Genomic DNA, 14,294 nt, shown 5'->3' on the forward strand with positions numbered 1-14,294 from the left:
TCGGAGGCGCCTTTGAGCATCTTCTCGAAGTTGAGTGAGCCGGCTGTGGTGATGGTCGGACTTTGGTGAATGGTTGGTGTTGGTGATGTCCGAGGTGGAAGAGGCCCGCCAAAGGAAGACGCGATCAAAACGCGTCCCCAGCTCCCGCCCAAAGTTGGCTGCCCAGATCAACAACGACCATCCTTGATCAAATCAACGACTATGGACGACATACGGCGGCCGAGAGTCACCAAGCGCGAGAGGAAGCTGCAGATTGGGTGTGTCAAAATGATACACCATACGTTAGATGAGCTGACCAAGACTTCACCAGCTACCAGCTCGAACACCGGATCCACTGCGCGCAGGCCTACCCTCTCACGGCACCAAATGGCTCGACACTAGTCATCTACGGCCACCAGAATGGCTTCCGACTGCTATGGAGGGGCGGCAGGAAACCACGAGATCGAGCGACATCACGACTGACGAATGGCGGCCACGAGACGATAGTCATCGACGACGACGACGATGTGCCACAGCAAGAGTCGCAACAGCTTGCAGAAGACTTCGACGACGACGAGGAAGAGCTCGATCCCGACTGCCCGTATCCGAGCATCGTGCAAGAGCTTGACTACAATCTGGAAGCCACTGTCACGCGCGTTGCGATACCGTCACTCTCCAACTCCGCCATCACACCGAATGTCCTCAGGGGCAATGCTGTCTTCGTGGTGGCAGCTGCAGATGGGAGGACCATCCTGGTACACGTGCCGCTTCTGCCGCCACGAGATGATGAGCAGAAAGAGGAGCTGGCGAGAAGCATAGCAGCGTCCGCAGTCGAGCTGGCACCAGCCGGTCGCATTGCCATGGACGTGGCTGTCAAGTTCCTGCCCATCGACAATCAACCGCTCACGGCGCCTAAGCGTCACCAAGAGGGTATTGAAGGACACCTGCTGATTGCTAGTGCCTCGCGAACACTCAACATTTGGTCCATGCCCGTGGCCGCAGATGCAACCGTGGCGGATGACACTCAGCTTCTACGCAGAGCACCGGTCTCGTCACCATCGGCGCGACTGTCTTTCCATCCATCGACACGTTCCGCGCAGGTTCTACTGGCTGACGCCACCGGCTGTGCCCGTATATACGACCCATACGCCTCGAACACTCAGCAACGACGACCGACATCGAGCGATTCGACCATCGAACCAGCGCTATCGACAGCTGAGCCTGGAAGATGGGTAATGGCTTACCATGCGCCTTTCCGCTCAGGCAGAGACACAGCAGACTTCAGCCAAGCCTTAGCGCATCGCAAGAAGATACTGGACGCAAAGTGGATACTCGCAGGCAAAGGCATCCTTGCATTGCTTGAAGATGGTCAGTGGGGCATCTGGGAGGCCGCTGGCTCGACGAAAGCGGGTCGTAGTATAGAGAACTTCGCTGTCGAGGGGTACCTGGGTCCTGCAGCCACACACGATGCAGCAGAACCTTCAAACCCTCTCAAGGGCTTGTCCAAGCTTGCCCCAATGACGCCGAACACCCGGAAAGCCAAGCAGGAACAACTCTTCACGGGTACAGCCAAGATACCTGGTACAGCAGCCAGAGGTGGTGTGTCCGTCTCACCAATCAGCTCATACACCGGCCAGTCCGACGAAAGCATCGCCATGTGGTACAACAGCGAAGTATACACAATTACAAGCATACAACAATTCTGGCAGCGGAGCACGACAAGTGGTGGAAGCATAGGATCGCTGTACTCCCCCGGCCTTGCCCACCTAACCGACATCGACACCATGCACGAGAACATCACCTCGATCTCGCACTTTGCGACCAAGTCCTCAAGCGCTGGCATAGGTCAAATGAACACACGGCGGGACCTCCTCATATCCGCCGAGTACCAAGCCATCATCCAGCAAACGATCCGACCGCCCACACCTGTGCGGCAACTCTTCCAAGCTGCCGAACGACCCGCGAACCAAGATCAGCAAATGCTCGATGCCGGAAGCTTGGACCTCGATGGGATGGACCGCATGCTCGACAACATCACATCTGGCATCGCACCCGTCGCGAGGAAAGTCGGCTTTGCCGCTGGGTAGAACTTGCCCTTCCTGTACAATACTTCACGCTTAAGATACCCACGAAACCACATGTCCCCAAGGCCCCTTCTCTTCCCTCCCTTTACCTCCCCATCTTTATCCAATCCCTTCGCGTGGCAAGGTGGAGCACCTCCTCAAGGCCAATGAGATCTGCTCAGTATTACACACGATATATCAATTTGCCACTCCACTGTTCACGAGAAGTCGAAAGGCGTAAGGGACAACTTGATACTTGGCCGACTGCGGTGAGCCTTGGTCGTCGAGGGATGTGTGCTGCCAACGTGCTTGAGCCATACGTCACATCTGTCCTGTCAGGGAGACCTTTGGGTTGTTATGAATGGATGTGGTGGGGGTTTGGGGTGGTTGGTACAAATCTTCTGCCTTTTGGTTGTCTTGTGCCAAGGTCTTCATCCTGTTGACACAGCGTCAAGCTTCCTGTTGCGATACACTATACTGACCTGACCTCCCAGAAGTATAGATGGCGGATGTTCTCGTTCAACTGTTCCCGATGACGCTTCATTGACAGTGATGAGTCTAGACGCCGTGCAATTGCTAATCCAGTGTCTGTGTACACGCATCACGTCTACGCGAAGCAATCGCGATCAAGACAACACCATGTCGGTCACCAGACACTTCCCTCGGATCTGAACACGCACACCACTAACGCCAACGAACACGCACGTGAACGAACGAATGGGCCAAGAAAGTGCAAAGTCGGATGGCTGGTCCTATGCACCTTTACGACTCGAAGGAAGCCACGTTTCTGCACCCTGTCAGCAGTCCTTTGTTGGATGTTGCGAATGCGATTCCGCTGCTTACATGATATATAGATGCCTGGACCGAACTTGGAACGTCGGAAAACGAGAGAACAGACGCGCGCTGATCATGCGTTCGACCCACTTCAACATATGGAAGCTGCTGGTCGAGGAAGATCGTGATGTTGATGGTCGGCAGCCGCGGACAGTCCAAGGCTTCAAGCGAAGTGGGCTTGATGATCGGCGCCGGGCGTGCATTCGTCATCCGGTACTCGGCAGACACTCTGGACTAACGACGCAATAGAGGAATGCGTCGTAGCCCTACGAGGTGGTGTGGTAAGAACATCCATCAGCTTCGAAGGTCGGCAACCCGGAACTACGAAGGCAGGACGGTCCACCCAAGGCAACAGCGTACTGGATCCACGAAAACGAACATTGCATCTGATGAGGCATTTGCTCCTGTACTTCGCCCAGCGGTGAGACAACTGATGATAGCAGAAAACATGTTCCGAACATGACCTCAAACCCAAAACTTTCACAAAATCCACCGCTTCGGCTTCCGCGCCCTCCCGCGTCCGAGCTGGTGGGATGATGTCGACTTCCTTCCTGCAGTCGACCACGCGAACCGCAAGGTCTCGCAACATGGCCTCCGCTCCGCGGGCTGATTCGTCCGCAACCGCACCGCACGACGTTGTACACGCTCTTTACGGATGCTGACGGACGCATGTCTAGGGTGACTAGGATGCTTCCCGCTGCAGCCAGCCGCGCACTAGATCTCATCCCGGGCACGTCTAATCCCTGCCTGCAGGAGCTCTATGCCCTGGAGGCTGGAGCTCTCTGTCCTTACGTGCATCACGTCAGAAGATCATTATGAGCAAGACCATATCGGAGTTTATGCTGGAGAGAACAACGCAGCTGCGCTGACATACAGATGCGTATGCCGAAGGCGGAATCGCGTTGATGGGGCGCTAATGTCGCATTCGTTTGGGCAATGGCGCCTGTGAATGCTGGGGCCTGCGTGACATGTCGTGGATTTATCAGGGCATGTGTTGCGCCTTCTGCAGGTTTGCAACAACTTTTCTTGCACCTTCCTTCGGGCCTACCATATCTCCAGTTCAGGCCAGCTTCGGTGACGGGCGCTGTCTGTCTACTTCTTCACAGCTTCAACCTGATTCTATCCTAGCATATTGACAGCACATCGCAGCGTCGGTCGCATATCGTTAGCGCCCAGTACAACCGCCTCCACAACATCCAGCTCCAGCAGCTTCTTGTCTCTGGTCCCTTCGTTCGCCTCTAAGAACTGTGCCCTATGCGACTGCGGCGAGCAGCATTTCTAACAACCGCGGCGCTCCTCTTTGGGGCGCTGCAGCTTGTGGGAGCGCATGGCGACGGACACAGTAGTATGGACATGGCGGCGGTGGCGAAGCAGCCTGGAGAAGAGATGACCCCAACAGAAATCGCACACCTGCTTCCCAGCTATTTCCGACACCCTGAGCATTTTGGCTGGCATTTGGCGCATTTGGTCCTCATGATCTTGGCATGGGTCATCGCAATGCCTTTGGCGATCATGCTGAGCGTGGCGCGATCGCGGTATCATCTTCCGGCGCAGATGTTCTTCCACCTGCTGAATGGACTTGGCCTGTTCGCTGGATTAGTGTACAGCCGTTCGACGCCAGATTTGTACGAGAACAACTCGCATCATCCTCTGGGTTGGGTAGTGACGGCTTTCACCACCGCCTGGACTCTCATGTCCGTATACGTGGCGTGTAGCGAGTACAGGAGCAGCAGGACATTTGCAATCCAGCAAGGACGCTCTCTGACAACAGCGCATATGGCTCAGCATAGCCAGCTCCAGCAGTACAACGATGAGATTTCGCCTCGAGATTCGCACGATTCTGGCATGGGAGCTGAGCGCAATTCCGCATCCCTGTTCGGCTCCAGACAAAACTCCTCAGACAACGTACATCCAGAGCCGGGGGCGCCATTTGATGACATGGACTTCAGCGACGACGAGGATCGCGAGCAGGAAGATCCAGAAAAGGCCGGCTTCCTAGGCAATAACCCCGCCGATCGTTTCATCTCGAAGAACGTACGCCGCGTGTCCACCCAACGAGTCTCGAAGATCATCCGCTTCCTTCAGATCTTCACCGAAAAGATCCTCCTACTCCTCGGCTTTGCCGCGATCCTCTCAGGCTTCATCGTCTCAGGTGGTATCTTCCGCGACCGTCACATCTTCTCCGGCCTAGCACACTACATCAAAGGCGGCATCTTCTTCTGGTACGGTCTCCTCACGATGGGTCGCTGGATGGGAGCCTTTACGGAATTCGGCTGGGCATGGAATGTTCGTCCAGAAAGCCCTCTGGTATCGAAGTGGAAGACTATGGTTCCTTCAGCCGAGTTCACGGAGTCCTTCGTGATCTGGCTCTACGGCGCGAGCAACGTCTTCCTCGAGCATCTGAACAACTGGGGCGATGCCTGGACGCCCTCGGATCTCGAACATCTGAGCATTACGATGCTGTTCTTCGGCGGCGGGCTTCTTGGTATGATGTTGGAATCGAGCTGGTTGCGGGATCTGACGAACACGACAGCGATCGTGCAGAAGAGCAAGGACCACGAGCACAAACATGCGGACTCTTTCGGCTTCAGACAAGACCAAGACCTCGAGCACCGCTGGACAGAACCCGCCACCTACCACACCCCTCTCAATCCCATGCCTGCCCTCACCATCATGCTCCTCGGCATGATGATGGGCGGGCATCATCAGGACTCCATGGTCAGCACAATGATGCACGCCCAATGGGGCGGTCTCTTCACCGCTTTCGCCCTTGTCCGCGCGGCGACTTACGTTACCCTATACATCAAGCCCCCAACCTCCCACTTCCCGTCGCGACCCCCGAGCGAGATCGTCGCAGCATTCTGTCTTACCTCCGGGGGACTGATGTTCATGAACAGCTCCGCGGACACCGTATGGGCGATCGAGTCGAATGGGCTGCATGCGATGACCATCTTCACCGTCACGATGGGGTTGACGGGCCTGATCTTGGCGTGGGAGGTGTTGTGTTTCGCCATCAAGGGATGGGCCGTTCGACGAGAAAGGGGCGGTGCTTGGAAGCCGTTAGTGTGATGCCAGATCGCAAGAGCACAGAGTGCATGAGATCCGGATAACAGAAGGATAGTTGCGCAGCTGGTCACTGCTGCAGGACAGGACCTACGATACCTACGATGACCCGATGGAACCTGGGCTCGATTCGATGGATGCCGACGCATGAGCTAGGTGGTGATGTGATGCGATTCAGATACCCTTTTGTTGATGATTTTGTTGGGGAGTACGATGCTGGACGACAGGATGAAGGTTAACGTGATAGATTGCGCATAATGTCTGAATGATAACACATTACTTCAATGGTGTCGTCTTTTTGTGCCTTTTGATGTTGGGTGACAAGTTGATGCAGATGTTGGAGAAGCACAGCAGAAGTTGGCAATGGTCATGGAAGTGGGTCGAGACGCTTTAGGAAGGTGCGACAGAAGCATGTGCGTAACGTTTCTCAAGGCTAGAGGGGAGGGGCCTACGCAAAACCAAAGACCCGTGCCGGGTAGAGGTAGTGGATGCATAAGAGACTTGAAAAAGACTAGACTGAACTGTACAGCTCGACTCTCTGTCATTACACTATATCATCCAGTTCACCCATCATCTCCAAGAAGTCTCATCCACGACTCTCCTGCTCGTCTCTCCACATCCGCCTCATATACAAAGACTCACTCGCCTGCTCTCACGGCATCGAAGTGCACTAAGACAAGAACGCCCGCCCGAGAACCTGCCCAGCCGGTTGTCATCACTTCGCCCACCCATGTACCAAGGTGATAAAAAAGACACCCTCCCCCACGCTCGCTTGCCTGCCCGCCCGCCTGCCTGACTCTTGGGGTATTGCAAATAATCAAAACCGTCCGTTCCCATGATGCGCTGTCAGTCTGACCTGTTTTGATAAAAGAAATCTCCAGAACGCCTGCTCATCCCATCCGGTGATTCCGTCGTCTGGGGTTGTGTATGTGCGTGAAAAGAATGGTAGGTGTTATAGACCTGATTTGGTGGTTATGTTCAAGCTCGGAAAGATCGATGGAGGGTTTTGGTCGAGATTGATGAGGATAGTGGTTTCAGGCGTGTGCTTTGCTATGGCTGACAATGCCATGGGTTCCGAGCTCAGATCGGGCTGCTATTGTTGTTGTCTGGACGAGGGTCGAACTGTGATTGCAACCCTCGTATAACAATGGGGTCAAGGTCTTCCCAGGTTGTTCAAGGCCGACCACGAGGGCTGGCCGCCATTGGTGCTGTCTCATTTGGATTCGAGACTGGGGTTGGCAACCTTTCTTCGACCAGGTTTTGGAAGGTCGCACTCCGCCAATCACGATTGGGGCCGGTTCTAAGTTTCCTGATCTCTTCCACATCGTGCACTCCGTCCGGCGACTTCAGCTTTCGTCCTTTCTTTGGATTGACAAAGCGGTCGAGATGCGGACCTAGCTTTCCGGGCTTGCAGTTTTTACCACAGAACGGACAAATGCGATCCTTCAACGCTTTGCTGACGTCTCCCTCCGGCATCGCTCGAGTACCGCCATCTCGAAGCTTCCTGATCTCGTCCACATCGTGCACCCCATCCGGCGACCTCATTCTCGCGCCTCTTACCGACTTAATGAAGCGATCGAGATGCTGGGTTAGATTGTGTCGGAATGTGAACGAGTGTCCACAGAATGGGCAGCTGAAGTCTTTCGGTGCCCCAGTGTTTCTTGCGCTACCATTGTCCAAATGCGTCGTGCTCGTCAACGGTTCACCGTGGTTGCTAAGTGGAGTCCGGTCATTGATACCTTCCGGAGTATGTGGAGCACCATGCTTCTCGAAGCCTTCCTTCAAATCTTCGTGCTCATGCCGGCGCTGGGGCGCCTCAGTGTTTGCTGCGCCAACATTTTCGAAATGCGGCGTGCTAATCAACCTGTTGTCGTGGTCGCTTGGGGACTTCTAGTCATTGATGCTTTCCGGGCTAGGTGGAGCTCCGTGCATCTCAAGTCCTTTCTCCGGATCTTCATTCTCTTGAGGTTCTGGCTCTGGTGGCTTGAGCTGCAACGGCTTGAGCGCCTTGGCCTTCTCTTCACCTTCTTCAAGTTTTCGCTTCTTCTTCGCAGCTTGCTGTTGCTCCTTAAGCGGTCTCTTACGCGGTGAACTGATCTTGCCGGTGGGTGGTAATCGCGGCTTGGGAAAGCGCTGTTTCGCTGGAAGATCCTCGTCCTCGATGAGTGGTTCGTCGCGGTTGTGACGCAGCTTGTTGCGGAAGAAGTCCTGTATGAGTCCGACCTGTTCGCCAAGGTTCTCCTTGGAGATAGGCTCGTACACTGGAGGAGGCTCGAAGATGAAGCCTGAGCTCGAGACAGGTCCTTGGTTCTGTATCTGGTAGCCGCTGTGCAAACGGTTCTGCAGAAGATGGAGCGGCACGCTGAGGTTCTCCAGACCAAACTCATCTGCGAGGCCAAGTTCTCGAAAGCCAAAGAAGTCCTCGTTGAGATCTTCGGCGAAATCACCGCCGACGAACTGCTCGCTGCCGTCGTTGAAGGCGCCTGCGCCGTCCGCACCTGCATGATCGCCCAAGGCGGGTCGCTAGTAACAAGTCAGTATTTGCTGCACGATTAGAGCTTTCCAGGCCACATACCAAAAGATCCGCCAAGTGCGATTTCATACGTTCGTGCATCGTTGTGAGCTTCGTCGCTTGCCTTTCAACGTCATCCTTGATGTAGGACTCAATTGACTCGATATCCACACCATTCTCGTGCATGGTGTGGAGAATCTGTTCTTCGACTGTGTGACCGACCGTACCAACGTCCTTCTTTGGTTGCTCGTGGTAGACTTTCATTGTCTGTGTGAGGTGGTTGATGTGGTTGATAGCAACGTCCGTCATCGCTTCTAGCGCGGAGGGCTGGAAGTCTTCGAAACCTGCGTGGTAGAAGATCTTGCCGATCGAGCGTTGCAAAGCGGCACGATTGACTGATGCTGACAGTAGCGGACCCTCTTCAGAGACCACAGTCGTACCAACATCTTGCTCCACAAATGGCTCGGGCTCGTACTTCTGGAACTGGTTCTGATACGTCTTCTCGTCGTTAGTACTTCAACAAAATGTTAAAGAGATTGGTCAGTACTCACCTGTGCCTGAATCTGCATCTGCTTGACAATGCCGATCTTGGCCGTGACTTTTCTCGTCTCCTGCATTTGCTGTATGTTTGCCTCGAGCTTCTTGGTCAGAGATCCCTGGGTAGACTTGTATCGATCCTTGGGGTACATGCGCATCCACTCCTCTGCTTGCTGAACAAATCCTTCAGAGTCTGTGGTCCATCTCCATCGTTCGTCCAGATCAGGGATCGCACATAGTGGGTCGTAGTAGTCGGGTAAAGTCGAGTCTTCGTCCTGCTCGATACCTTCGGCCAGTGTCTCGCCTTTGGTAGCTTGTTCGGCGTTATCATCGTCGGCGCCTTCCTGCGTGTCACCTTCGATCGATGGCTTCTCCGAAAGCATCTTCTGCTGCCGTATCCACCTTCGCATACCAGGCTTCGTTCTAGCCAATGCAGGTTCTTCCGGATTGAGCTTCTCCCCGCGTTCTCCGCGAAAGAGTCGATGCCTTTCCGCAGCGGCTTGAGCACGATCTTTTTTCGTCACTTGCTTCCATGTCTTGAATTCTGTGTCGTCCTCGTCTGCATCCTCGGTCGGTGCGCTCACTACCGAATGGCCCAGACCATCAATCTCCATGACATCGGTCTGACTGGCGGGAACTGCAGTTCCATTGACGCCATTTACGCCCAGCGGCGTTGCAAGACCTGGAGGCGGCGTGTTGAGTCCAGCAGAGCTCATGTCGTGCGACTCGGAATCTGCTCTGAGAAAGTCGTTGCGCAGATTAGACGCAGATGCGTGCATCGCAGGTTTTCTATCCTCTGGTGCAGGCGTAGACGTATCCGCTATAGCAACTGGAGGCGCTCCTGGCGGTGCTTTCCTTGCAGAACTCGTCGCGCTCTTCTTCGGTGCTTTACGACCACGTGAGGCCATAATCGGCGCATCGTCATCCTCGCTGTCTTCCTCTGCAGCATGCATTCGACGCTCCTCCGCCTCAACTTCAGCTCGGTCGCGGACCACAATCTCAGGGATCAAAGGGATCAGCTTGTCGGTCTCCTTGCGCATATACAGTGCCTTCTTGCGCAATGGATGTGCTGGGTCTTGGTTGTACTTCAAGCAATTCGCCCAAATCAGCTGGAGATCATCCACGAATTCTCTCTTGCTCTTGTATGCCAGCTGCTTGAGTTTCTTGATCATGCTTCCAATGTCCATGGGTGTCTTGATTACGTTGAAGTAGTCTGGCGCTTCTCGCTTCGACACACGGGTCAAGAATGGCTGAGCGTATTCGGTCATGGCCTTGAGCTCCATAAGAACCTTCTCAGCTGCTTCATAAAGCTCTTCTTGACCCACGCGATCTTCGCTAGCCCATTTGCTCCGGCCCTTTCTGACCTCCGAGATGAGAGTCCTGAGCTGGTTGTCAGATGCCTTGACCATGTCACGCTTTGCATCGATTCGTGCGATGAGATGCTTGAGTGTGAGGCTGGAAGCGCCCAGATCAGCACTACCCAGAGAGCCTTGTGTCGCGCCAGTCGCAGCGGCCGTCCCAGACGCGTTAGATGTAATATTTGCAACGGCATTCGGGCCTCCCGACATCTCGTTCTCCACCTCGCGATCCAGGTCGTCCAGCTTCTGTTGCTCCAGCATGGCATCTCTGTCATTCTCAAAGGTATAGAACATGCTCTGGAAGTTGAACTTGGCCCTTTCTGCCTCCCTCTTCTTGTCTTCTTCCAACTGCTTGCGCACCTCTTCAGCACTCTTGGACGGGTCGGAGGCAGTGGTGGCGGTAGTGGTAGTCGCTCGTAGGGTCGGAGGCTTGACGGCGGGCGCGGAGGTTCGGACGTGGTGGGGAGACAGGCCGTTGACGAGTGCAGCTTTTCCCTTGGCCTTGAGCGGGCTTTCCTTCTCCGCCTCTTCTTCCTCGTCCTCGTCGTCGTCATCGCCATAGTCATCGTCAATCTGGCGGGCGGCTTTCTTGGGCGGAGCGGAAGTCTTGGCGGTGGTCTGGTCGTGGGGATGGCCGCTTCCGGCAGGAGCAGCAGCGGCGGTATCGATGAACTTGCGGGATGCGCGATGCGTCTGAGTGTCCGTGCCGAAGAGCGCGGCAATGCTGGCCTGTGTCTTCTCCCATTGCGCGGTGAGCTGGGCGTGTATGGGGTCCTCCGGCTGGTCATCGTCTCCGGCGACGCTCGCCGCGCCGAGACTGGACCCGATGGTCGCATCTCGTGTCATACTGACTGCGCGACGAGCGCTACCATTTACTCCATTAGGGGCGCGTGGGTGGCCGTGAATGCCGTTGATCGCAGGCCGCGAAGGTGTCGAGCTCATGACCTGGTGCCCCTCCCGTGGTCGCGAGACTCCGACAGCCCTCCCGGCAAAGGCTCGCTCGCCAGTCTCGTGATACGCGACGGCGATATGGGACTCATGAGAATCCTGGCGTCGACGCGATCACGGTGGTGGTCGAATATGTGATGGTTTCGATGGGTGGTGGTGCTGCAGGATGAATCTTTGACGAGGTGACGTTCGCGTGGTGGAGGCGTCGCTCCGGCTGGATTGATTCTGGAGAAGCAGCAGAACAGAGTCTCCAAGTCGAGTGCGATCGAGCAGCCTCACCAAACACCTCCCCAATAGCATGTGCACAATAAGAATGTATCATCAATTCAGCAAGAGTCTGCTATTCACATTGCAGACGAACAATGTGCATTGTCAATGGTCTGCATCAAAGTGTAGCTATTGTGTCCATCAATTGGCGATGCGTGACGCCCAAAACTCGTGGCACAGTGCCGTCTGGACAGCTTCAAGCAAGGCGGGAGTGAACCTCTCCAAAGAACAAGTCGACACATCGTGACACCCTCCACCTACCAGCACAACACTACTCACGCAAAGCAATGTCTTGATGTCGTCGCTTCGTATTCGGCAGCCTTTCGCCGGTAAGTCATCGCTGCATCATGTGTATACAGGCAGCTGCGAGCATGTGAAGAGTACCTGATTGTCACTAGCTTCATTCGCGGTGCTGCTGCTAGTCTCAGCCTACCTCGGCCTCTCGACGCAAAAGATCCCTCAGTATGGCCAGAGTGACAAGGGACTGCACTTCATAGCCTTCTTCCTGCTTACAGTGAGTCCAATCCCAACACTCGCACGTTGCGACAGGATGGAGGACCAGGCAGCCAAGCTTCACCACATGGCATGCCGAAGAACAACCCATAGCACGGCAAGAGTGGGATCATGGTCACACTACTGCTATACCTTCGCCATCCTGAAGATCTCAACATGCATCTTCTATGGGCACATAAGCTGTGAAGCTCTACCTGCGACCATCACCTCCGCCATACCTCTCATTACTCGATACCACCACCAACATGCTCTAACACAACATCCCACAGACATCCTTCTACTGGACTCCCGACCTCCCGCGCCGCCGCATAATCCACGCAACCCTCCTGATCGTAACAGCAGGCCTCGCCATCGGCTCCGAAATCATCCAAGCCCTCCTCCCCAACGGCCGAGACTTCGACCCATTCGACATCCTAGCCAACGTAGTAGGCTCGACAGCCTCCCTCCTCCTCTGCTCCCTCTACCACAAACGCATGCGCGAGCGTCGTCGCAAGAATAAACACTACGACATTGTTCCCGGTGACGAAATCGCAGACGACGATGGAGGCGAGGCGGAGCTGGATGATCTGGGCAGAGCGGAAGCAGGGCTAGGAGCGCAAGAGACGGGAACGATAGCTGTGGAGCTCCCTCCTCCGCAAGCGAATGGAGGTGCGGCGAAGAATGTGGATGTGAGTGAGGAGCTGGATAATTGGGATGAGAACGAGGAAGATTGGGAGGAGGAAGGTGCGGAGGGAGCAAGAGTTGCTGCGGGAGTTGGAAGAGACGGAGCAGCGGAGGATGGGAAGAAGAGGGTTGACTGAGTGATTGATTGTATGAGTTACGAATAGGCTATGGATGGGGCTGGCAACAGACCGGACCGGGTTATGCTTAGATGTATGAGTGAGATTGAAATGAATGAGGCCATGCCCCAGTGCTCGACCTACATATGAAGCGTGACTTTACTCAAAGTGCCAACATGCCATCGATTGCAGAGCAGGTGAACGTACTACCGCATCTGGGTGAGCATGCACAGGCACGGCCTTGAAAATACAGGTCAGTCAAGGAGGGCGGCAGGGGCTGAACATAGAATACAACAGAATTTACGCGATACCTGACGAAAGAAGGCGACCGCGTGTAGGCAAGCTTCGGACGAAGGAATCATTGAGCACATAAATCGACGGCAGCATCGTGGGGACCTCTCAGCACATGTGTTGCCACCGCCGAGCGCCGACGAGCAGCATTGAAGTCCACAACTGACCTTGAGGCAACGAGTCCCGCCACGTCAAAGCGCAGCGGCGCTGCGCCAAAACACACACATCCCTCATGACGCCGTACAAGAGCACAGCGGACAGACACTTGAAGCCAGTCTTTCAACCAGCAACAAGGCGAAGCCTCATCGAGTCCAACTTGCCGTCACACAAGCAGACCCTCAGCATTCTAGAGACCATGCAAAACGCAAAATAATCTCTGGGAGGGGTTCATCTGAACTGAATCAGGTACGCGCCTCGTAACATCGGTTCATTTTGAAGGAAGCTATGTTTTCTCGTCACAGCTTCAGACCAGCCTTCCAGCTGTTATCGCCGGGTATTTTGTCGTGCCTGACATGTTTCATTGTCCACGCTCTTCAAATCGTCCCGGCTTGCTGTACGCCTCTTTCGTATTGACTCGGCGGGTCTGGTACCTCTCGTGAAACCTCGTTATCGTGCTGTTACTGGTGGTCGTCTATGCGGCAGCCTGGGCGCCGAGCGGCTTCTGGGCGGTCTGAGCTGGGTTGACCTTCTTGCCGTCCTTGTTGTAGCGGACACGAGGGGGTGGAGCACGGTTGCGGCGACCCTCGCGCGAGCGGACACTGCACGATACTGTTAGAAGATGTTGTACGTGTTAGTTGGCTGTGATATGCCATACCGAACGATCTTTCCGTGGATGGCGCAGGAAACGCAGTACTGGAGCTTCAAGTACATCTTGGGGACAGAGTACTCGGCGAAGACGGAGGCGTCTGAGATATCACGGATGGCGGCGGACTCGACCATGTTGCGGATGGTGAATCTCTTGATCGCCTTGTCCTTTGGTGTGCATCGCGAGCAGTTGGAGCAGCGGATTGGCTTGACGTCTAAATAGCATCTGTTAGTAGATGACCTGGGTGGTGAGATTGTAGTATCCTTACGGCCGCGGCCCTTCTTGTTGCGACCGTTGGATGCGCGCTTCTTGACCATATTTGCGACTGTGTGGGTGTTGTGCTGT

The 14,294-nt window shown here is 55.0% G+C and overlaps 6 protein-coding genes across 6 annotated transcripts; 3 read left to right on the plus strand and 3 right to left on the minus strand.

The window, feature by feature from the left end:
- Positions 1-69: 69 nt before the first annotated feature.
- Positions 70-2,066, plus strand: CLAFUR5_13254 (Nucleoporin NUP37; the record flags this gene model as incomplete). Its single annotated transcript, XM_047912402.1, has 2 exons — positions 70-257; positions 311-2,066. 2 exons carry the CDS (start codon positions 70-72, stop codon positions 2,064-2,066), a joined length of 1,944 nt encoding a protein of 647 aa, XP_047768418.1.
- A 2,064-nt stretch (positions 2,067-4,130) lies between these two features.
- CLAFUR5_13255 (uncharacterized protein) lies at positions 4,131-5,945 on the plus strand (the record flags this gene model as incomplete). Its single annotated transcript, XM_047912403.1, has 1 exon — positions 4,131-5,945. The coding sequence occupies one exon, from the start codon at positions 4,131-4,133 to the stop codon at positions 5,943-5,945; it is 1,815 nt and encodes a 604-aa protein (XP_047768417.1).
- Positions 5,946-7,112: 1,167 nt separating this feature from the next.
- Positions 7,113-7,484, minus strand: CLAFUR5_13256 (uncharacterized protein; the record flags this gene model as incomplete). Its single annotated transcript, XM_047912404.1, has 1 exon — positions 7,113-7,484. The coding sequence occupies one exon, from the start codon at positions 7,482-7,484 to the stop codon at positions 7,113-7,115; it is 372 nt and encodes a 123-aa protein (XP_047768416.1).
- A 345-nt stretch (positions 7,485-7,829) lies between these two features.
- On the minus strand, positions 7,830-11,288 carry CLAFUR5_13257 (Transcriptional activator SPT7; the record flags this gene model as incomplete). The annotated part of the gene is made up of 3 exons (XM_047912405.1): positions 7,830-8,462; positions 8,515-8,949; positions 9,003-11,288. 3 exons carry the CDS (start codon positions 11,286-11,288, stop codon positions 7,830-7,832), a joined length of 3,354 nt encoding a protein of 1,117 aa, XP_047768415.1.
- A 568-nt stretch (positions 11,289-11,856) lies between these two features.
- CLAFUR5_13258 (uncharacterized protein) lies at positions 11,857-12,874 on the plus strand (the record flags this gene model as incomplete). Its single annotated transcript, XM_047912406.1, has 3 exons — positions 11,857-11,890; positions 11,960-12,075; positions 12,344-12,874. The coding sequence occupies 3 exons, from the start codon at positions 11,857-11,859 to the stop codon at positions 12,872-12,874; spliced, it is 681 nt and encodes a 226-aa protein (XP_047768414.1).
- A 901-nt stretch (positions 12,875-13,775) lies between these two features.
- CLAFUR5_13259 (40S ribosomal protein S26E) lies at positions 13,776-14,266 on the minus strand (the record flags this gene model as incomplete). The annotated part of the gene is made up of 2 exons (XM_047912407.1): positions 13,776-13,902; positions 13,959-14,266. The coding sequence occupies 2 exons, from the start codon at positions 14,264-14,266 to the stop codon at positions 13,776-13,778; spliced, it is 435 nt and encodes a 144-aa protein (XP_047768413.1).
- Between the last annotated feature and the right edge of the window lie 28 nt (positions 14,267-14,294).

The sequence above is a fragment of the Fulvia fulva genome, chromosome 11, assembly GCF_020509005.1.
Source record: "Fulvia fulva chromosome 11, complete sequence".
Classification (NCBI taxonomy): Eukaryota; Fungi; Ascomycota; class Dothideomycetes; order Mycosphaerellales; family Mycosphaerellaceae; genus Fulvia; species Fulvia fulva.